At 47.8% G+C, this 23068-nt stretch overlaps 1 protein-coding gene across 4 annotated transcripts in view; it reads left to right on the top strand.

Moving 5' to 3' along the window:
* LOC126202869 (serine/threonine-protein phosphatase 2A 56 kDa regulatory subunit gamma isoform) overlaps positions 1-23068 on the top strand; it is a 408052-nt gene that overhangs the window by 134242 nt on the left and 250742 nt on the right. For 2 of the 4 annotated variants that reach the window (XM_049936904.1, XM_049936914.1), the window contains exon 3: positions 11057-11318. In XM_049936904.1, the coding sequence (XP_049792861.1) occupies positions 11057-11318 (262 nt within the window). The remainder of the gene's footprint in view (positions 1-11056; positions 11319-23068) is intronic. The other 2 variants (XM_049936933.1, XM_049936922.1) reach the window with 2 other exon arrangements.

Genomic DNA, 23068 nt, shown 5'->3' with positions numbered 1-23068 from the left:
CTTCGGTTGTTTGCAGATGACACTGTCGTTTATCGACTAATAAAGTCATTAGAAGACCAAAACAAACTGCAAAACAGATTTAGAAAAAATATCTGAATAGCGCGAAAAGTGGCAGTTGACCCTAAATAACGAAAAGTGAGAGGTCATCCACATGAGTGCTAAAAAGAACTCGTTAAACTTCGGTTACACGATAAATCAGTCTCATCTAAAAGCCATAAATTCAACTAAACGCCTAGGTATTACAATTACGAACAACTTAAATTGGAAGGAACACACAGAAAATGTTGTGGGGAAGGCTAAGCAAAGACTGCGTTTTATTGGCAGGATACTTGGAAAATGTAACAGACTTACTAAGCAGACTGCCTACACTAGGCTCGTCCGTCCTCTTTTAGAACACTGCTGCGCGGTCTGGGGTCCTTACCAGATAGGACAGACGGGGTACATCGAAAAAGTTCAAAGAAAGGCAGCAAGTTCTGTGTTATCGCGAAGTACGGGAGCGAGTGCCACACAAATGATACAGGATTGGGCTGGACATCATTAAAAGAAAGGCTTTTTTCGTTGCGAGGGAATCTTCTTACGAAATTCCAATCACCAACTTTCTCCTCCGAATGGGAAAATATTTTGTTGACACCGACCTACATAGGGAGGAACGATCACCAGGATAAAATAAGGGAAATCAGAGCTCGTACGGAAAGATATAGCTGTTCATTCTTTCCGCCTGCGCCGGCCGATGTGAACGAGCGGGTTCTAGGCACTTCAGTCTGGAACCGCGCGACCGCTACGGTCGCAGGTTCGAATCCTGCCTCGGGCGTGGATGTGTGTGATGTCCTTAGGTTAGTTAGGTTTAAGTAGTTATAAGTTCCAGGTGGGGACTGATGACCTCAGATATTAAGTCCCATAGTGCTCAGAGCCATTTGAACCATTTTTACGCCCGCTTTACGAGATTGGAATGATAGAGAATTCGATAAACCCTGTGCCAGGCACTTAAATGTGACTTGCAGAGTATCCATGTAGATGTAGATGTAGATGTTCCTATCGGTTTGCTTATTTTCTTTCGTGTGTGGCCTCAGTTTATAGTTAGCGGATTCTCATGCCCTGTAACTTTCGTGTGACCGCAGAGATCCAAATAAATATTTCGAAATTTTCATCTCGTGTGACTGCTGCGTTCCCACCACGAGTTGGCCACTCTGCATCGTCCTTGCTCGTGCTGTCTTCAACAGTGTGCTTAATCGAGGGGGAAACAACGCCCCGTAACAGCAGACCGCTATAAAGGCCTGGTCAGACGGAAGGCGGTCATGCCGCAGCGGTTTTCAAAAGCGAGGGACGCCACACACGAAGCGGTTTCCACAGAGCGGCTGCTAGCCGTACACGAGAAATATGAGTTCTCCGAATTTCCTGCTGTAAAAAGTACTGTACTTATATGAAGCAAAGCTACGTCATCTCCTGGAGTTAGTTTTTTGGTAGAGATTCTTTTAGTCTTTTAAAAATTAAAAACAACTTCTTTTGATTTTGTGCGTTTTCCGCACTGTAAAATACTTCAGTCGATTCTGAGGATGCTAAGTGCCACAAAAGGTTGATTTTTGGGTATCTTATAGTTTCACATTATAGCATGATGGTGAAGTGTCTATTCTGTGGATATTGGGCACCTAGTTTGCAGGTACTATGTAGCATTAAGTTTTGAGGGCTTTACAGTGAAAAATGTGGCCGTTGGCTGCTGATTGGGCTGGTGGCGAGCGCGTTATAGGCTGCAGCTCAGTCGTGAACATTTCGTGCAAATAGAGGCACTTCTTTCAAAGATGATCGCGGATTATTTTCGAATCTACTGCTGGAAAAAAATTACCAAGAAGACAGTCTACTGCAGCAATTGCACAATGTAGTCTCTGTGCGTAGAGTAATTAGTCTAACCTTGTCCACACTATCCACAAGGGAGCTATACTTAGTCTTCAGTGTAGTCCTAGAGTCACCATTTAAAGCCGGTTCTTCAAACTTCGTTAGTAGACTTTCGCGGCACAGTTTGCAATGCCAGTTCAGTTTCTGTAACATATCTATAACACTCTACCATGAATCAAACAAACCCGTGACAATTCGTGCTGCCCTTCTGTGTATGCGTTCAACATCGCCTGTTGGTCCTATTTGGTGAGAGTCCCGCACACTTGATGAGTATTCTAGAATGGGTTGCACGAGTGATTTTTAAACAATCTCCTTTGTAGACTGACTGCCCTTCCCCAGTGTTCTACCTTCGAACCAAAGTCTGCCACCTGCTCCACCCACGACTGAGCGTACGCGATCATTCCATTTCAAACGCCTGCAAACTGTTACACCGAGGTATATGTAAGAGTTGGCCAATTGCAACTGTGACTCGTTGATATTGCAGTCATAATGTACTACTAAATTTTTCGTTTTTTGAAGTCACAATTTGACACATCTGAATATTTAGAGCAAGTTCCCAATGTATGCACCACTTTGAAATCTTAGTGGATGACTACTGATTTTGCCTGTAATGTCATAAATACGCAACATGAACGTCAAGGGTCTAAACACAGTTCCTGGTATACACCCGAAGTTACGTCAACATATGTTGGTGACACTCAATCCAAGATAGGTTGCTGCGTTCTCGCTAACAATAACTGCGGTCACAAATTTGACTTGACACCCCATACGATCGTAATATAATAAGGATAAGCATGGTACTGTTCATATGTTTTCCGGAAACCGAGAAACACGACGCCTGTCTGATTGCCTTCAATATGTCGTGTGAGAAAAGTGTGAGTTAGGCTTTCACACCACCTGTGTTTTCGAAATTCGTGCTGATTGCCATAGAGGAGGTCATTGTCGTCGAGATTCTTCATGTTTGAGCTCAGAACGTGTTCTAAGACACAACAACAAATATATATGAAGGATATTGGACGGTGGTTTTGTGGATCACTTCTGCTACCCTTCTTGTAGATTGATGTGGACTACGCATTCTTCCAACTCCTGGGCACGGTTCTTTGTTCGAGGGATGAACGACAGATTATAGTTAACAGAGGGGCTAACGCAGTCTCAGTATAGAATTTGATGGGCATTACGTCGGACGCTGGAGCGCATTTAGCTTTAACGAATAGGTAGATACTTTACTGACTGCATGCGTTAAGCACACAATTTCTCATAAGATAGGAGGTATTGCTTTAAATTGTATTATAGAACAAGTATGTGGAATAACATCTTTGGTTGTTAGCGTTAGAAACAATCACGGAAATAATTCACTGACACCAGAAATACCAGAAGAGGCTAGACAATTGATTTTTGCTTGAATGAGACACAAACAGGCGTACATGATGTTCGATTTTCTACTCGTTGTTTTCTGCCTTGATGACGCGGTTGCTTACATAGTTGCTGTAATAACTTTCAGATACATTAAGATGTGGTATACGTCATAAGCACTAACTGATTTGCAGTTCTTAATACTGTACTGTAATTCATTTGATGTAACATATGGCACGTGTGAAATATTTATCACTTTGGACCAGTTTAGCACCTACATCAGTGAATGGATGCTTCGTCCTTCCTTGAAGTATCCTTGTAATCGGCATCGCCTGTATCGCACGAGAAGTCGTACTTCCTCACCTGTTCGACAAGTTTTTCTGTTTGCACGATTTCCACTTCACGCCCTCAGATACGACAGATCTTCCTCGCGCTGCCGTTGGCCGGCTCAGCCGTCAGGGTGAGAGAGCTGTGGCCGCAGCCGCAGCTGCTCACAGCGGCGGCGAATCCGTGTTATGAGGCAGAGCGGCCGGTCGCGGCAGCGGCAGCGGCATTCCGCTCCCTTGTGTGACCGACACGATGCGTGGGAGATGGAGGAACGGTTTGGGTGCGTTGTAATCCACAATTGCGGTGTTTTTTTTTTCCCACTTCATCTCTCCTTGTCACCGCCACAGGCTCAGGTTTGTGTTCGGCTGTCAAAACAGTGTAGTCCCTCTTGTCAGCCACTTTCCACCAACCACCTTTGAGTTGCTTTCCCCAACCACCATTTCCCTCTTGTTTAACATTTTTGTGTTAATAGTTTTCTGATTTCCCCTTCTTTTTGCACTGAGTGTTCCCACCAGATCAGTTAATTTTTGTAGAAGAATGTGCGCCAAGTTCATAGAAGTGTAAAAGTTATCTTTAAAGTGTGTCCTTCCAGAATTTAAAAGTGAATCCATTAACTTATTTTCCACAGTACACTTTAACATTCCAAGTACATCCACCTACAGCACACACTTTGTATCATTTCACTCCCCATTTAAAACATTTTCCAGGAATGTACTGACGAAATCGTAGCCTTCCACGATATGGAACCATTGTTTCATGGATACAAACAGTTTCGTGCAATGAAAGCTTCCTCGAATTTTGTGATTAGGAAATTCACAAGCTTCCTAATTTTGAACAGGTTCTCATGTTCATCTATGTTTTCATTGTCGCAAATATGTATGCTACTGAGGAACAAGTCAAACATATTGCGGGACATAATGAGACACCTGGTTTTTCTAAACCGGATTCCGGCACCAATAATCCTCCATTCTTGAATTATGCTCAATCTCTGTCCACAACATAAATTTCCTCAAATCATCAACGCTGATATCACTCCGTAAAGTCAGTCTGGATGATGTTTCTGCAGCTGTCCCACTAACAATATTTTGCCCAGCATAACGGTTTTATTCATTCACTATGAATTGCACATTTCATCGTCGAGAAAAAATTGTAAACGTCAGTGGGACAATTAATTGCAGGTAGTGTCCAAAAATGCATTGCTTACTCCACAGTTACCAGAAAAAAAAACAGTTGTTTAGGATTCCCTGTACATCAGATCACTTTATTCGTGAAGTAGGGAGCCAATCACAAGAGATCTCTTCAGGTAAACAGCTCACTTTCACTGTCTTCGTCAGTGGATGATGAAACTTTGTCTATTTGTAGACGTATTATTCGTAACTTCCACGTTCTTCAAAGGAATTACTTCGTGCCGGCCGTTGTGGCCGAGCGGTTCTAGGCGCTTCAGTCTGGAACCGCGCGACCGCTACGGTCGCAGGTTGGAATCCTGCCTCGAGCATGGTTGTGTGTGATGTCCTTAGGTTAGTTAGGTTTAAGTAGTTCTAAGTTCTAGGGGACTGATGACCTCAGATGTTGAGTCCCATAGTGCTCAGAGCCGTTTGAACCATTTGAATTACTTCTTCTTCACTAATACCCTCGCTCAAGGAATAAGCACGGCAATCTGGGTCGGAATGGCTACCACTTGCAAAGAGTGATTTATCCGATAAACTTGATTCCTACAGCCATTTTCGGATTCTCTCGTCTTGTGAATTGATTTTTCTCCGAACATCCACAAACTCTTACTGAAAGCAAGCTCTACACAACGCCACATGCGTAAACAAAATGTCAGTGCCAGCAAGGAACACGTACTGACCGTACATCTTTAACAGGTAACAAACAATTGCCTGTCACCTACTGCTGCCACTATAAAGCCAACATCACAATAGTGCTACCACTGGCCGGTATGATGTGACGCACATTCGATTTGAACGTAGATGTGTGTGTATGCACCACAGGCAAATACGAACACACTCGCGATCGAATATGATGCACATGGTGAAAACGGAAAAACCGATTTGCATCAAACATGACGAACATGGCGCTGAAAGTGTTAATGGAAGGATGTGGGGAATTTGGTAGTACTCAGTCACTTTTAGGTAGTGAAAGCTGTGATGTACAAATAACGCACTAAATCCGTGCTCTATGGGCGGCTGAAATGTGCTGAAACACCAGGCTTAGACTATTCCCGCAGTCGCTTTCTTGGGCTGAATCGGCCGCATCTTCAGAGTAACGTACCTGATGCGTGTAGCCCTATCTAAAAGCTGTGTTGCACAACTCCAACCTGTATCTGTAGTTGCCTTTGTGATTAGTGTCTACTTGTGCATGAAATGTACTCGCGGTTGTGAATATGAATAACAATCACCTGTGTAATGGAATGACGGCAATGAAAATTTTTTACCGGACCGGGAATCGAACCCAGATTTCGCGCTTTTCCTCCGTGCACGACTCACGGCCAGACCCAAAGTTCCATATCTCGTCAACCATGTGTCTACTACCTGTACACGTAGGTCCATTATGTACACTATGAGATCAAAAGTATCCGGAAACAAAGAAAAACCTACGTTTTTCATATTAGGTGCAATTGTGCTGCCACCTACTGCCAGGTACTCCATACAACGACCTCAGTAGTCATTAGACATCGTGAGAGAGCAGACAGGGGCGCTCCGCGGAACTCACGGACTTCGAACGTGGTCAGATGATTGGGTGTCACTTGTGTCAAACGTCTGTACGCGACATCACACAGGAATTCCAAACTGCATCAGAATCCACTGCAAGTACTATGACAGGCGGGAGGTGAGAAAACTTGGATTTCATGGTCGAGCAGCTGCTCATAAGCCACACATCACGTCGGTAAATGCCAAACGGCGCCTCGCTTGGTGTAAGGAGCGTGAACATTGGACGATTGAACTGTGGAGAGACGTTGCGTGGAGTGAAAAATGGTTCGAATGGCTCTGAGCACTATGGGACTTAACAGCTAAGGTCATCAGTCCCCTAGAACTTAGAACTACTTAAACCTAACTAACCTAAGGACATCACACACATCCATGCCCGAGGCAGGTTGCGAACCTGCGACCACAGCGGTCGCGCGGTTCCAGACTGAAGCGCCTAGAACCGCGTGGCCACACCGGGCGGCTGCGTGGAGTGAAGAATCGTGGTACACAATGTGGCGATCCGATAACATGGTGTGGGCATGGCGAATGCCTGGTGAAACGTCATGTGCCAGCGTGTGTAGTGCCGACAGTAAAATCCGGGGGCTCTGGTGTTAAGACTTGGTCGTGTTTTTCATGGAAGGGGCTTTGGCACTATCACAGCAGATGCCTACATCGGTGTTTTAAGCACCTTCTTGCTTCCCACTGTTGAAGAGCAATTCGAGGATGGCGATTGCATCTTTCAGCACGATCGAGCACCTGTTTGTAATGCACGGCCTGTGGCGGAGTGGTTACACGACAATAACATCCCTGTAATGGACTGGTCTGCACAGAGTCCTGACCTGAAGCCTGTAGAACACCTTTGGGATATTTTGGAACGCCGACTTCGTGCCAGGCCTCACCGACCGACATCGCTACCTCTCCACAGTGCAACGCTTCGCGAAGAATGTGCTGCCATTCCCCAAGAAACCTTCCATCACCTGATCGAACGTATGCCTGCGAGAATGGAAGCTCTCGTCAAGGCGAAGGGTGGGCCAAAACCCTACGAGTCCCGGTCCGCACAAATTTTCATACCGTCATTCCATTACACAGGTGGTTGTTATCTATATTCGGAACTGCGAATAGATTGCAGGTATTTCGTGACGACCGTAGTCGCCGCAGTGCCTGTTCGTTCGGACACACGTCCTCGTCCGAAGGAATTAAGCCTCGTAATTCGGAATAACACAGGCACTGCACTATCTTACAGTATTTTTGCACCTAGAGGTTCCTCAGAGCTAGCTGCGCCTTCCCTTACCGTAGCTGTTCACTGGAGTTCCGTGCTCATCTGACCTTTCCGTCTGTTCGCTGCTTTGGCCGCGTGCTTGCGTGTAGAATGAAGGAAAATACGACAACGAATCCGTCGGTAAGTAGGTGCGTCGGCCCCCATCGGCGCCCTCGGACGTACCCGCGAGTCTCGGTCTCTGCATTCTTGTGGCGTTGGATCTTTGGGGAAATTTGCTTATAGGAGTATGACACATCATTCACGAACTTACCGCAGTACTATGGGGCTGTCAGTCGTTCAACGTTCTCGTTCGTCTCGAGCCACGTTCGGTAAGGGATGGCGATGCTTTCAGTGCTGATGGTGAAATGGTCTGACTCCAAGTTGTCGACCTGTGTGCGCTTGATGCCTGCGACAGATCCTTTGTGGACTGTGTTTTCTGCACTGCAACTGAAAATGTTCATCTTTCTGCAGCATTCTCAAGATTTTGCATATTTCCACTAATAAACATTAACTGAAGCTATCTTATGTGGTGGAGACCTGGTGAAACAGCACATGATGTGCCAGGAGATTACGGCACCACCTGTTGCCGTGTTATTCCGGCGTTATTTTGTGTCATAGTTTCACAATCGTGGGCTCTACACTGCATACCTTCAAGAGATATGAGCACTTGTTTACTAGCAACGAGTATGAGAAAGTGCTCATAACTCTTAAAGTAACGATTATAGAGCCCACGTTTACTGGACAATTTTTTCTTGTTTCGATCCATAACGCCTGCTCCCACAATACAGAAAGGGAAGAGCCTGCAGCAGAGATGGTCTGCCGTCGGAGACGTCAGAACGATTTCCGCCTGCAGCTTCGGACTCGGTCGTTTCCGGGCCACGGTCCTCCAAGCTGATAGTAGTTACCCTTCACTATTCTCGAAAGTTTGTATCACCACGAAATCACCCCGTGTAATATCTAAAACTACAATTTTGCCTAAACCTATTGAAACCAGCGTAGAAAATGCAGTAAGTAACGTGGAAGCTATAACTTTCTTTACACATCAGCTCTGATCTTGAATCAGTAAATGACTCAGGTTGCGCTTCATCGCATGCACCCATGCAATTTAGGGAAAATTTTGAATTTTTTTTTTTGAAGAATGTAAAATGCAGTGTTTGATAACACGCATGCTTAATCGAAGTACCGATTAGCTTGGCAACATCCTTGCGTTCACGGTACGGTTATTATAAATTATTATAAATTTTTTCTCGCCTTCACTCGAGAGATACATTTCCATCTTAGGCGTTGATGCAGAATTGGCATTTAATGAATCGTGTAAAGTCTCTGTCGCAATGTAATTTATTGACATGTTTTGGTACATCGCCTTCGGAAAATAGCTGTGTTATAAAGAAAAGTAAGAACTGCCGCAGAACAGTTATATGCACAATGGTCAGTCGTTGCATCAATACTCCAAAGAAGTACAAGAGCGGGTCACACAGCAGTGGGAACACGAGGTATTGGTGAGAGGCGAGACACGTACGAAGCCTAGTGCCCGACTGCAGACAGACGTGCAGTGGCGAGGAGAAGAGTTGTCATCACCAGGTGGCATAGGCAAGCGATCCGGCGTGATCACACACTCAACATCTACGATGTAGCGTGCGATGTGAAAAGCGCGGAGGAATCGTGGGGACATACAATTTAAGAAAAAAGAAAAAAAACTATGTACAGCACAGAATAACAGTAAGTAACGCAAGAAAGTAAACGGTTTTAGTGTGGAATGTTGGCTGCTACAATTGCTTAAGACTGTGCAGGTATCAGTAAGGTAATTTACATGCTGTGCTCACATTGTAATCGTTTATGAACATTAGTATTACGTCTGTTCGTTCCTGTTTTGGCTATGATAATGCGATCACTATATTTTTCATAGTATCTTACCGACATTTCTATTTTATTAGTCGTCATTAGGCTACTGCTGCATTACGCCTATACGATTTTGTATTTAGAACCCTTTACTCAGCTGACGAGAAGTCCTATTTCTTCAGACACTGAACTTCACTAATTCCCTCCATATGTAACTTCACCCTAGCCATTTACGACTTTAAATTATCTAACCTACCCGCGCGATTAAGGAATCTTTACACCCTCCTACCAGTAGAGAACCAATCCGGTTTTTCCTCCCGACCACATCTTCCTGAGTAGTTCATTCCCGGAGAACCGAATGGGGGGCTATTTTTCCTGCGAAATGTTTAACCTGAGAGGATGCTATTATCGTTTAAGGACACAGTAGAGCTGCATGCCCTCGGGAGACGGCTGAAGTTTCCTCTTGCTTTCAGACGTTCGCAGTACCAGCACAGCAATGCCGTTCTGGTTGACGTTAACAAGGCCAGATGAGTCAGTCATCCAGTTTGTTGGCGCTGCAACTACTGAAAAGTTGGAGGTTTTCCTTCAGGAACCACGGGATTGTCTCGTCTCTCCACAGGCAAACCACCATTGTGGTCGCGTCTGCGGTACGGCTACTTATACCGTTAAGGCACGCAAGTCACTTGCCTTGGCGAAGTCCACGATTAGTGACGGGTTGGGGGAGTGATGTGGTTGAGATCTGTAGACGAAATCGACATAAGGACTAATCTGTATTTCAAACGACATAGTTTGTCATCGGTAAACGTCGTTTGGTAGTCATTATAAAGGAGGTGTATTTAAATTGTAAGTGGGCATAACCGATAGAGCAACTCCTGGTGAAGCTCGCGCAGCATTCAGTTTAAATATTTGGAACCGCATTGATACAAACGCAGCATCGTAGGAAGACTGCTGGGAGTGTCGACCATCACTCACAGAGCAGTTATTGCAGGGAACGACTCGATCTGTAGGTGACAGGTCTTGCTAGGGAAGGAATATTGTGACTCTGGTACGCCGTATTTGACTGTGTTAATAACGGAGCAGAGCTGACAAAAATATTGCTCGTCAGTGTTTCGTGGACTGTGCCACACAAGAACGACGCGAAAAAAAGTCTCGAAAATGTTGTCAAACCGAAAGGTGGTACTTGAACTTGGTCGTTGTCTTACTGGTTACAGATACCTCAGTGTCACGTTCTTAACATTCGTCAGATTGAGAAGTAAATTTCATAGATAAGTGATTAAAAATTTGTATTTGGAGGCATTCATCCTCCGTTCGTAGGCGAAATACATAAAATGGGCCATACTAGTTAGGTAGGCTGTGGAAGTGATTTCTGTACCCTTTTTTTTATCATACCACTGCCACTTTTTCTATCATACCACCGCCCCCATCTCCCCCCTCCACCCCACCCCCCCTCTCTCTCTCTCTCTCTCTCTCTCTCTCTCTCTCTCTCTCTCTCTCTCTCTGCAACCCCAGCTCGTCCCCAACACTGTTGCGTTGGCAGGAGCAGCCAGAGTAAAGAATGTCTCGCTGATCCTCGGCTTCCGTCACGTGGCGTCGCCTGCTCGGCAGATCCCGCGCTGCTGCTGCGATAGGGTAGGTGAGCGGTTTGCGCGCGAGGCAGAAGCCCTGGGCTGTCGAAACTGAAGCCGCGACTCACTGTGCGCAGGTGGCCAAGACGGGCAGCAACTCGGTGACGACGCAGCCGCAGCCGGCGGCGGCGGCGCTGCTGCAGCCGGCCTCGCTGCTGCAGCAGCAGCAGCAGCAGCAGCAGCTGTCGCCCGGCGGGAGCGCGCCGCCGCCGCCGCCCACGCAGATCAACAAGATCAAGTACCCGGGGCCGCAGCACGTCAAGAAGGAGAAGCGTCAGAGCTCGTCGCGCTTCAACATCAGCAAGGACCGCGAGCTGCAGAAGCTGCCCGCCATCAAAGGTACTGTAGTCCACACACCGGCGACCCTTCACGGTTAGCAGGTGCAGAATCCAACGTAACAAGCCCGCCACATCCGTTTACTGCCACCAGGGTGCCTGGACAGTGCACACCTTCTACACGTCCCCTTCGGAGACGTATGTACCGCAACGTTTACCTGCTTAGTCAGAGGATTTTTTGCTCAAAGACGTCCGTGTGCCCACTAACCCTGCGGTGAGAGCCAATCTACAACTACTCCAAACTAGCAATAACGTATGCTGGCATTGACACCAGCGACATCAAGAAAATGCCACATTATGCAGTGCGAACATTTCGCATCAGTGTCAGAGATAACCGCCATATCGTCACTCTGTGACAGTAGTCGATACGTCGCGCTACTAGTCAAGTTGGCAGCAACAGGTTTCACTATTGCACAGCTGAAAAGACTACAGACTGAGACCAGACACGGTTATCTTGTTTGCCTCGAGAGTTGACTCGTACTAAAGACTTGTGCCACTCGGAACATATCAGAATACATCAAACCATCCAAAAGCTTAAAATTCTCTGCCTCGTACAATCGCAAACGAGAAACGACTCGCAGACAGCGGAACAGCACACGAGACGCGATTAGCTACTGCGGCAGTATCAAAGCCGCTTCCGTGTTAGAATCGTTTTCCTTTCTTAAAAAAATTTGGTGGTAGTGCTGGTTGTTTGGGGAAGTACACCCTAGATGGCTCCCCGCCTATGGCGTATTCAGCCTCAGTAAACGCACTAGTGGGGTCCTCGTGTTCCGTTTCAACTGCAGCCTTCGCAATATATCTCGTAACTCAGGTTAGATTAGTTTGTAAAGTTGCTTGTTGAGCTACCGCGAGAAATGAATATTTTCCGAACGAGATTCGACGACGTAAAAATCCCCACTGTTGCTCATTCTGTACGGTTTCTGACGGCGGTATGTTGAGGAGAGTGCGACCAATTGAAATTGCAGTACAGTGCGATGAAATATGTCGCGGTGCACAGGTATACAAATCGGACTTCGAAGCTACTGCAAATCATACTGCAGGTACTGAAATAAATCAATTAATTAATCGTGTAATAGTTCGCGTGTGGTGCGAAGTCATTATATCACCGAACCTACGTTTCACAGCGGAAAAATAATCCTGAAACATAAATGGAAATCAGGCAAACAACCGTGGATGCAGGACACGTGAATGAAATGAATATATGATCAAAATTAAGGTAATAATTAGCATTTAACTTAAGGGTAACAACATAGGTGTGTTACATTTATGATGGCCATTGAAAAAAAGAAGAGTCTGAAGGACATTTATACTTGTTTGTTAAAAAGACGAATGAAATTGCAGTAAAGATACACAAGTAATACTCTCACGATAAAAATGATGAAGATGTTATACCTAGTAACAATGCAGGCGTGGCACGTGCGATGTCCGAACTGTTAGCCGCATGCCTAAGTCCTTGAGTAGACACCTGTCGTTTAAGGGCAGCGGGACTCTGAGCCAGGCGGGCGTCGCAGTGGCTGGTGGTGCCCCTGGGGAGAGCCCTGGAGCGGAGGCGGCAGCAGTGTGGGTAGTGGGCGCACTGAGCAGGGCCAGGAGGAAATTCGATGACGAATCACATTACGCTCGAGCCTTCCTTTCCATAGCCATGACTTGCGATGAGGGACAGCCTAGGAAAAAGAAATTAAGCAATTTACTCATTATTTGAGCGCTAGGACACACGCTTATTTCATCAGAGCAGCAAAACCTTTATTTTTGTGGAGCATATCAAATAAGTTCGGCGAAATATGCGTCTTGCGGAAATATATGGAATGTGTCCCTATTTATAAAAGCAGAACACGAAGCACAATGTGGAGCCTGTACCAAGCTAGGAGATGTATCCTTCGCAATTACCCCGCTCTAAAGCCATAACCACTTCTACTCCTACAACCCGTAGCGCTCCATATTGCGAATTTTGTTTTCCCCTCATTCGACACGAAAGAGTAGCTCTTTCGTAGCTATCACATGCTTCATTCTCGACTCCGACAGTACTACGCAGCAGTGGTGCATAGTACTGCCATCTAGGAAACCCTGTGTAGCCCTTGTGTTGAGAGAAAGGTTGTAATTGTTCCGCTCAGGTTTGTAGGCGCGAAATGGTTGTTTCGTCACGCGCAGCCCTTTCTGAGGAACAGATTGTACGTTCCTCTGAGAGCTCTACAAAGTGGCTCGCGCAGTTGACTGTGGCGCGCTCGCAGCCCGCGCGGATACGCCCTGTGTCTGCAAAGGGTTAATGTGACCCAGGGCATTATCTTCCCGACCAGGGAGCTAACAGTGCAGTGTCGTGAAGGACTCTGAGACAACATGCAGCACCGCGAAGTTCGTTACGACTGATGTTTAAAGAGGGGGCCAAAGGAAGACACGGTTGACACAGGTGCCTTCCTGCAGAAAAATAAGACACTGTATATAGATGTGATATTAAGCGTTACTTCCCGCCACCCGTGAGGTTCCTCTGATACTTCACTTTCGATCACATACGATCTCACTGGATTTCAGAATCTGTCTGCGGAAAGTGAGGCAAAATTTCTCCCGATGATGGCCCTTCTGGAAAACCTCCACTGTGCACAAACTGCTCAGACCACCATCCCCCGAGGTTGCAAGTTCGTCTGATTCGGTCGCCCCTCAGACTTCGACGCCCGTAAGAAATACGAGCTACTTCATTCACTAGATATGGCCGAAAATTTGGCAAAAGTTACAGATGACGCCGCCTCGTTTCAAAGTCGGGAACAAACTGTGAGTCAGTAAGCCGTCGGAGAGAGACGAGCACCCAAACCGCGTTAGTGGATGCCCCTCTGCTGATTCTGGCGGGAGCCCCTTCGTCCTTTGCCGGTGTCGGTTGAGAAGAGGTCGCCCCGTTAAGACGCCCTCCTCCTGTGCTCATGCAGACCCACACTTGACCGTAAACAGGTCCACCTCGGTAGCTGTGTGCACAGCGCGGCAGATTGTTAACCGAAGAGACCTCCGGTTGAATTCCCGACCGTGTCGCAGAATTTCTCCGTCTAAGACTGGTTGTGTTGTCCTCGTGTCGTCATAAATGACATTCCACTATTGTGGTGGCTGTACGGGCACGGCACGAAAACCAGTAAATTGAGAAAGCCCACCAGTGGCACTAAGGAGTAGAGCAATAGAACCGTACGACTGTCCTCTCACCCGCAAAAAGAAAGACCGGGGAAAGAGATAGAAAAGAAAAGGTGTAAATTAAGATCAAGAGGACGGTACTGCTCGAACTTGTCTCCGCTCGTTCAGAGCAGCCCAGTGTCACAAGGAACGGCCATCTCCACTTAACTGCCCGTATTGTGAGGACGGTCAACGTGCAGGGTGGTTTTGCTACCTGGGCAGAAGCTTGCAGGATAAAGGAGCTAAGGAGGTCAGGCGGGCGTCCGGCCGGACGTGCGTTTCGGGGAGGGTTGCACCGACCTGGAGGTGGAGGTGATCGTAAGCAGACACGAGTGTGAATGTTTTGTCTGTACCCGTGTTTTAGTGGCAGCGACTGATCGGCACTGAGGCAGCGTCAGTGTGTGGTCGGAGCAGATGTTGTCGAGATGTCTCTCCGCACGGAAATGCGGAAATGATCTGGAGCAGAGCCACAAAGGGCGCGCCTTCCAGCAGGGAGCCAGCCTCACCCGCAGGAAGTGCATTCGAGACTCGAGTTTGAGCCGTTGCGGGAGGAGGGTGAGGAGCTAGCCAGTAATCCCCGCCCACACACTGACACTGGATTGGTTCTGCTGGTTCGCTGCCACCAGGCAGAACATCCTGTCTGTATTGCTCTCGTGCGTGCTTTCTCGTATTTTATCTCCACATTCAAGTTGGTGTGCCTCCCTCGGAACGGATTTCCTGCCGTATGTCCACGACATTTTCTGCTCCTTAACCTCTCTGGGATGGTTTCCTGTTGTTCATCGTGTACCTGACAAGGAACCCTCCATTTCAGACCGTGCTGCGCACCGATAGTGTGTGTGCTGGTTAGCAGGCGACCTCTTAGGAACCATCCGCACCCCAGTTGTGTATATCCCTAGGTGTACGTAGGAATTGTGTTGCCTGACAAAAACGACGGCTCAGATCGGCTGATAGATACGAGCAACACCGACGGAGCTAACTGGCGTCAAGAGAACAGTCACTTCGGAACTGCGTTAGGAAAACCTAGCGTGGCTAAGGGTAACAGGGCACAACGGCGTCAAACTCTGTTCGTGATAAAAAGAGGGGATTGTAGAGGGTATTCCCGTTCCACATCAACAAAACGTTGGAGAGTGTTGCTGGACTTGTAACATCAATTAAGCAGGGCCTAGATGGCCGAGCAGTTCTAGGCGCTACAGTCTGGAACCGCGAGACCGTTACGGTCGCAGGTTCGAATCCTGCTTTGGGCATGGATGTGTGCGATGTCCTTAGGTTAGTTGGGTTTAAGTAGTTCTAAGTTCTTGGGGACTGATGACCTCAAAAGTTAAGTCCCATAGTGTTCAGAGCCATTGTTGAACATCAGTCGAACCATAACACTTCTCGTTGGAACTTGACCTCGGCAATCAACGTCGCTTATGACCTCTCTGAATTTTCTCATTGTGCTCTAGCAGTGGAATAGCACAACACTTCAACCGAGCCCCCCAGGGAGTCCACAACTCTTTTGTGGATACGTGCGTAGCGAGCACGGGACCCCGAGCTAATGTGGCCCTCCTTCCTTTCTGGGCTGCATACCTTCCTTTTCCGCATCCTTCCCTCTCCCCCATCTTCGCCCCTCCTCCCCTCACCTCTGGCTCTTTCCTTCCCTTTCTCCCCCTCTGGGAGTATGGTTTGTGCCTACGTCCGGAGACGGACACTCGTAAATGTACCGCATTCTTCGCCTTCTCTGCTTGTATGCCTTCATCCTTCCTTTGTCCTTTTTTTCCTTACCTCTTCTCTTTACCCTTTTCTCCGTTGTGGCGTTTGAGACCTCTCTTCTTTCCTTTCCCTTTCTTTGTTTTTCCCTTTCTCTTTCTTCCTCCCTGTGCGTGTCTGAAAGTCGACCCACACATTTTTGTGCGTAGCCGGTGACGGGGTAACGCGTAATTCCCCGCCCCGGGTAGACAGGTAGGACATGTACGTACGCCCTGGTAACGGCCAGGCCCAGGGAGGGGTGATTACCCGAGCTGATACCTTCCGAAAGTGCCGATTGGTCCCTCCGTCCGTTTGTCGGGAGGTGTGACCTGAGGTGTGAACAATCACCTAAGGTGGGAGTGCCCTCAGAGAGGGCCCCCACAAGGGAGGAGCTCGCCATCGGAGACGCCGGTAATCATGGGGGATTCTTCCGCAATGGTTTCCTCACCTTCCACTATGTCTGCTCACAAGCGTAAGTTCACTGTCTCAGCCACAGACAGTTCTTCCATCGTTGCCACAGTTCCTTGTTGTTTCTCGGTCTGACGAATGTCACGACTTCTCCACGGTCAACCCTTTCATTATTCAGAAAGGTGTCGACGCAATTGCAGGTCCTGTAAAGTCTTGTTCCAGATTACGGAATGGCACCCTGTTGTTAGAAACAGTCAGTGCTCTCCAGGCACAAAAATTGCTGCGTACTTCACTGCTCCACACCTTCCCTGTCCGGGTTGAAGCGCACCGCACTTTAAATTCCTCGCGTGGAGTCGTTTATACACGCTCCCTCGACGGATTGTCTGACGAAGAAATTCAGCATTACCTGTCTGACGAGGGCGTAATGGCTGTTCATAGTTATGAAAAGGGTTGACACGAACATCATTCCAACCCGCACTATCTTCTTGACATTTGACGAAGTTCAACTCCCATCGAAAATCAAAGCAGGCTATGAGATAATTTAAGTTCGCCCTTACGTCCCAAACCCTTCGCGTTGCTATCGGTGTCAGCGGTTCAATCACACCAGCCAGTCATGTTCCAATCTGGCCAAATGTGTTACGTGTGGCAAGGATGCCCATGAGGGTGCTTGTCCACCTCCATCCCCTCGTTGCATCAACTGTATGGGTGACCACGCTGCTTCCTCTCGAGATGACCCATTTTTAAAGACGAAAAGCTCATCCAGGAAATCAGAGTGAAGGAAAAGGTGTCGACCTTTGTTGCTCGAAAATTATTCGCCAGTCGACAGCCCACTGTGCCTCAGACAGGAAAATACAGCACTGTTCTTGCTTCTCCTCGGCCAACAAAGGAGGCGGCCACGCAGACTTGCGACCTCACTTTTAGTGCCACGGTCGTCAGATCGGCCAGCGCAAAGATCGCCCGTTCAACCTCACCACTTTCGCCTGCCCACTCTCTGGCTCACCCTTCATCGGGTTCTGCTAAATCTCAAGCCCAAAAGTCAGGCACCAAGACTTCGAAAAAAGAGCATACTCGTGAAGATTTTTTACGTACCCCAACTTCTCAACCACCGGTTCCTCCTTCATCTAAACATCTTGTTTCCAAGAAGGCTAATAAGAAACCCAGTTCATCTCCTTCTCCGCCAAGGCGTGTCTCATCTACAGCACCACCTGGCGGAAATCGCCCTCGGCCGTCTTCTGTGTCGCCGAGGCGCACTGCTGGCGGCCGATCAACCGGCCAATCGCTGGTGGCAGGAGCTGCTCCTGACCAACCTATGGATCAGGATCTTCTGCCTTCGGCTGAATGCCATTCCCTGCTGTCGGCTGCAAGCTCTGAGCAGTCGTTGACAGTAACCTTGGTCACATTCCTCCATTTTCTGTTCACCCTATGTCCATTCTCCACTGGAATATCCGCGGCATTCGAGCCAATCGGGATGAATTGTCGATCCTTTTACGATCATACTCGCCGGTCATCTTCTGTCTTCAGGAAACAAAGCTGCGTCCCCATGACCGCTTTGTTCTCCCTCATTTTCAGTCCGTCCGATATGATCTCCCCTCAGTTGAAGGCACTCCCGCCCATGGATGACTCATGATTCTTCTCCATGATACTCTCCATTATCACCCAATCCACTTAAACACTTCCTTCCAAGCTGTCACCGTCCGTCGTTCCCTTTCTGGATATACGTTCTCTCTTTGTACTGTATACATTCCATCATCCACACCAATGGCACGAGCTGATCTCCTTCATCTTCTTGGTCAGCTTCCACCCCCCTATTTGCTGGTTGGGGACTTCAATGCCCACCACCCGCTTTGGGGATCTCCACATGCTTGTCCACGTGGCTCACTATTGCTAGACGTCTTCCACCAAGCTGATCTACAGGGTGGTCCAAAAGTCCGGAAACACCCTCATAAAATTCAAATGGAGTAGCAAACAGGAAGCAAAGTCGCTACACACGAGGAACGGGAAGGGGGAAACTTTATAGGCTATGCCACCAACATGGCGGCCATCTTGATGCCGCCATCTTGGATTCAACTCCAAAATTTCAAATGGGAATGTGGTCATGTGACATATCAAACAGATAGAGAATTTCACCAGAAAAACAATGCCGTTGTTATTTTAAACATAGTTTTATTCATTCTCGGGTTATAGCCAGTTACATGTGGTAGTGGTGGGACGCTCGGCAGCATGTGTGTTATGTGCCGAAGAGAGATTACGCCGATGTTACACAGTCCCGAGAGACCAACAACAGTCATAGGAATGGCTCGATATGTTGTCCATTATGCTGGAATGTTAATGCTATCCTCCGAACCCAGTCCTGATGAACTTTGACCAACACATCTGGCTGAATTTAACCACACGCATCAACAATGAGCTGCTTTAGATGATGCAAATCCCGTATTTTCACAGAATAAACCAGTGCTTTGACATGACCCCAAAGATAAAAATCCAAAGGAGTCAAATTTGGTGAAACATTGTGCCCATAATGTGACGGGGCTGCATCATGCTGGAAGAATTCCGGAAATGTCCCGTCTTCCTTTAACAACGAGGGAAACACTTCATGCAATAACCTCAGATAACCGTTGAATGTAAACGTACCATCAATAAAAAAAGGTCCAACGACATTGGTACCCCACACACTACACCAGACCATCACTTTTTGTGAGTCGACCATTTTGGAAGCATCAATCCAGTGGGGATTTGTGTCGGACCAGTATCTGTGATTCTGCTTGTTCACTTCACCATTGATAAAGAAATTGGCTTCATCACTGAACAGCACCTGATAGGAGAAACGTGGGTTTATCTGCAGCTACTGTGTCACCCATTCTGCGAACTGTACCCGACGGTCTGGGTCATCCTCGGTGTTGGAACAGCTGAATTTTGTACGGGTGCCATTTGTGCTGCAATAAAATTCGCAGTATGGAGGTACGGCTAACCCCACATTCTTGTGACAGGCGACGGGTACTCCGTTGCGGACTCTTGCTAAATGATGCCAACACCCTCACTGTTGTTGCTTCATCGGTGGCGCATTTTGGTCTTCCAGCCTTAGGTTTATCTGCGACAGAACCTGTTGCTCGGAATTTGGCCAAAAGCTTGGCAACTGCGCTGTGTGATGGGCTGTCTGGTTGGGTGACGACTGTTGAAATCCTCAGCAATGACCCGTGTGCTTCTTTCTCCTGATATCAAGACGATTTCAATGCGTTCTACATGTGTTAAGGACATTTTGCAACCTGTAAATTTTAACAATGATTAAACGTTAACATGAGTAAATGATACCTAACAGTTAAACACGTGCAACATATCAGGCATGGGATAGTCACTTTGCACCGTATCAGACTCCATTTTATGACTTCTCAGTACGTAATACTCACGCTGCCGAGCGTCCCACTGCTGCCGCAAGTAATGGGCTATTTAAAATAACAACGGCATTGTTTTTCTGGTGAAATTCTCTATCTGTTTGATATGTCACATGACCACATTTCCATTTGAAATTTTGGAGTTGAATCCAAGATGGCGGCTTTCAAGATGGCCGCCATGTTGGTGGCATAGCCTATAAAGTTTCCCCCTTCCCGTTCCTCGTGTGTAGGGACTCAGTTTCCTTGTTTGCTACTCCATTTGGATTTTATCAGGGTGTTTCCGTACTTTTGGACCACCCTGTAGTTTGCCTCAACACTGGGGTCCCTACATTTTTGTCTGCCTCCACGACATATTTCTCTCATTTGGACCTTGCGGTCGGTACTGTTCCGCTGGCTCGGCGCTTCGAATGGTTTGCCCTTGATGATACACACTCGAGTGACCACTTTCCATATGTCCTTAGACTGCAGCCTCAACTGCCATATATGCGCCCGCGACGCTGGAAGTTTGCCCAAGCCGATTGGACACTTTTTTCGTCTCTAGCGACGTTCGATGACCGTCACTTTCCCAGCGTCGACGATGTGGTCACACATATTACCGACGTTATTCTTACAGCTGCGGAACGTTCAATACCACGCACCTCCGAATTGCTCCGGCGCCCCCCAGTTCCTTGGTGGAACGAGGCATGCCGTGACGCAATACGTGAGCAGCGACGTGCTCTTCGCGTTTTCCGCCACCATCCTACTTTGGCCAACTGTATCCGCTATAAGCAGTTCCGTGCGCGATACCGTCGCGTCATCCGCGATAGCAAGAAGGCAAGCTGGAAATTCTTTATTAGCTCATTTAACACCTTCACTCCCTCCTGTGAAGTTTGGAGTCGTCTTCGGCGGTTCTCAGGCGCGCCTAGTTTCTCCCCGATCTCTGGGCTCACTGTCGCGCATGATACATTAGTGGACCCCGTCGCAATTTCTAACTCATTGGGTCAACACTTTGCTGGGATATACCTGTTGGAGGACAGACATCCTCCGCACACTGTTCTCTTGGGGCTTTCGAGGTCGGCTACCCATTTTTCTTCGCGAATTTATGGCAGAGCGCACATTTAGGGTGCGGGTGAACACTACTCTCTCCCGTACTTTCTCCCAAGAAAACGGGGTACCCCAGGGATACGTGGTGAGTGTTGTACTGTTTGCTATTGCCATAAATCCAATTATGGATTGTCTCCTTCCTGATGTCTCGGGCTCCCTCTTTGTGGACGATTTTGCGATCTACTACAGCTCTCAACGGACCAGCCTTCTTGAACGACGTCTTCAAGGATGTCTCGATCGTCTCCACTCTTGGAGCATCGAAACCGGCTTCCGTTTTTCTCCCAGTAAGACCGTTTGTGTTAATTTTTGGCGACGTAAGGAGTTTCTTTCTTCCACCCTCCTTACATCTAGGACCTGTCAACCTTCCGTTTTCAGACGTCGCTAAATTCTTTGGTCTTATGTTTGACAGAAAACTGTGCTGGTCCTCCCACGTTTCCTATCTTTCGGCTCGCTGTCTGCGATCCCTCAACACGCTCCGTGTCCTGAATGGTACCTCTTGGGGAGCGGACGGAGTGGTCCTTCTCCGCCTCTATCGCGCCTTAGTGCGCTCGAAATTGGACTATGGAAGCATAGTCTACTCCTCTGCTCGGCCGTTTATTCTTCGGCGTCTCGACTCTATCCACCACCGTGGATTATGTTTAGTGTCTGGAGCTTTTTACACCAGCCCTGTGGAAAGCCTTTATGCTGAGACTGCTGAACCTCCGCTGTCCAGTCGGCGAGCAGTCCTTCTGAGCCGTTATGCTAGCCATCTGTCTTCCATGCCTGCTAATCCAGCCCATGACATTTTTTTCGACGCCTCCTTTGATGTAGGGTATGCAGGCCGCCCCTCCTCCCTACTACCACCGGGAGTCCGCTTCCGTCAACTGCTCTATTCTCTTTCCTTCCGCTTTCCTAAAACCTTCTTGACAACTTGGGATACGGCACCGCCTTGGCTCCGTCCCCAGATCTGCCTGCTCCGTGACCTTTGTCGATTTCCCAAGGATGGTACCCCTTCACTTGTTTATCGTCGGGGATTTGCTGTTCTTTGTGCACAAATGACGGAAGCCACATTTATTTACACCGATGGCTCGAAAACATCGTTAGGTGTAGGGAGTGCCTATATTGTTGGCGACACCCCAAATCACTTTCGACTTCCCGACCAGTGTTCGGTGTATACTGCGGAGCTTTACGCTGTTCTCCAGGCTGTCCACTACATCCGCCGCCATCAGCGGATACAGTATGTTAACTGTTCAAATTATCTCAGCTCTCTCCTCCAAGCTCTCTACCCTGTCCACCCTCTGGTCCACCGGATTCAGGACTGGGGGGCGTCTCGGTGGCGTTCCTCTGGCTCCCAGGACACGTTGGTATCTGTGGAAATAAGGCGGCCGATATAGCGGCCAAGGCTGCAGTCTCTCTTCTTCGGCCAGCTATTTGAGCGATTCCCTTCACCGATCTACGGAGCGTTTTTTGTCGTCGAGTTGTTCTTTTATGGCACGCCCATTGGTCGACACTTCCCCATAATAAATTGCGGGACGTGAAAGCTCTTCCTTGTGCTTGGACCTCTTCCTCCCGAACGCGTCGTCGGGAGGAGGTAATTTTAACTAGACTCCGGATGGGGCACTGTCCTTTTAGCCATCGACATCTTTTAAGCGGCGATCCTCCCCCACTCTGTCCCCACTGCTCTCAGCTGTGGACGGTAAGACACCTTTTAATTGAGTGCCCCTATTTTACTCCGTTACGCTCCCGTCTACAGCTGTCGCCTGATATATCGTCCATTTTAGCAGACGACACGCGCTCAGCCGATCGCGTTCTCGAGTTTATTAGTGCCAGTGAAATGACGTCAGTCATTTGAAGCTTTTTTTGGGGACAACCAACCCCTTTCTGTAGTGGATTTTTAAGCATTCCTTCTGCTTTTAGTTTCTCCAAATATTTGAGTTTCGTTCCCATTGCTGCTGGTTTCCATTTTCGTTTTTTACTGTTTCCTGAGTCACGGACAGGGCGCTAATGACCATAGCAGTTTTGC

The sequence above is a fragment of the Schistocerca nitens genome, chromosome 1, assembly GCF_023898315.1.
Source record: "Schistocerca nitens isolate TAMUIC-IGC-003100 chromosome 1, iqSchNite1.1, whole genome shotgun sequence".
Lineage (NCBI taxonomy): Eukaryota > Metazoa > Arthropoda > Insecta > Orthoptera > Acrididae > Schistocerca > Schistocerca nitens.
The sequence above is the reverse complement of the archived record's forward strand: the minus strand, read 5'-3'. Positions and strand labels throughout refer to the sequence as shown.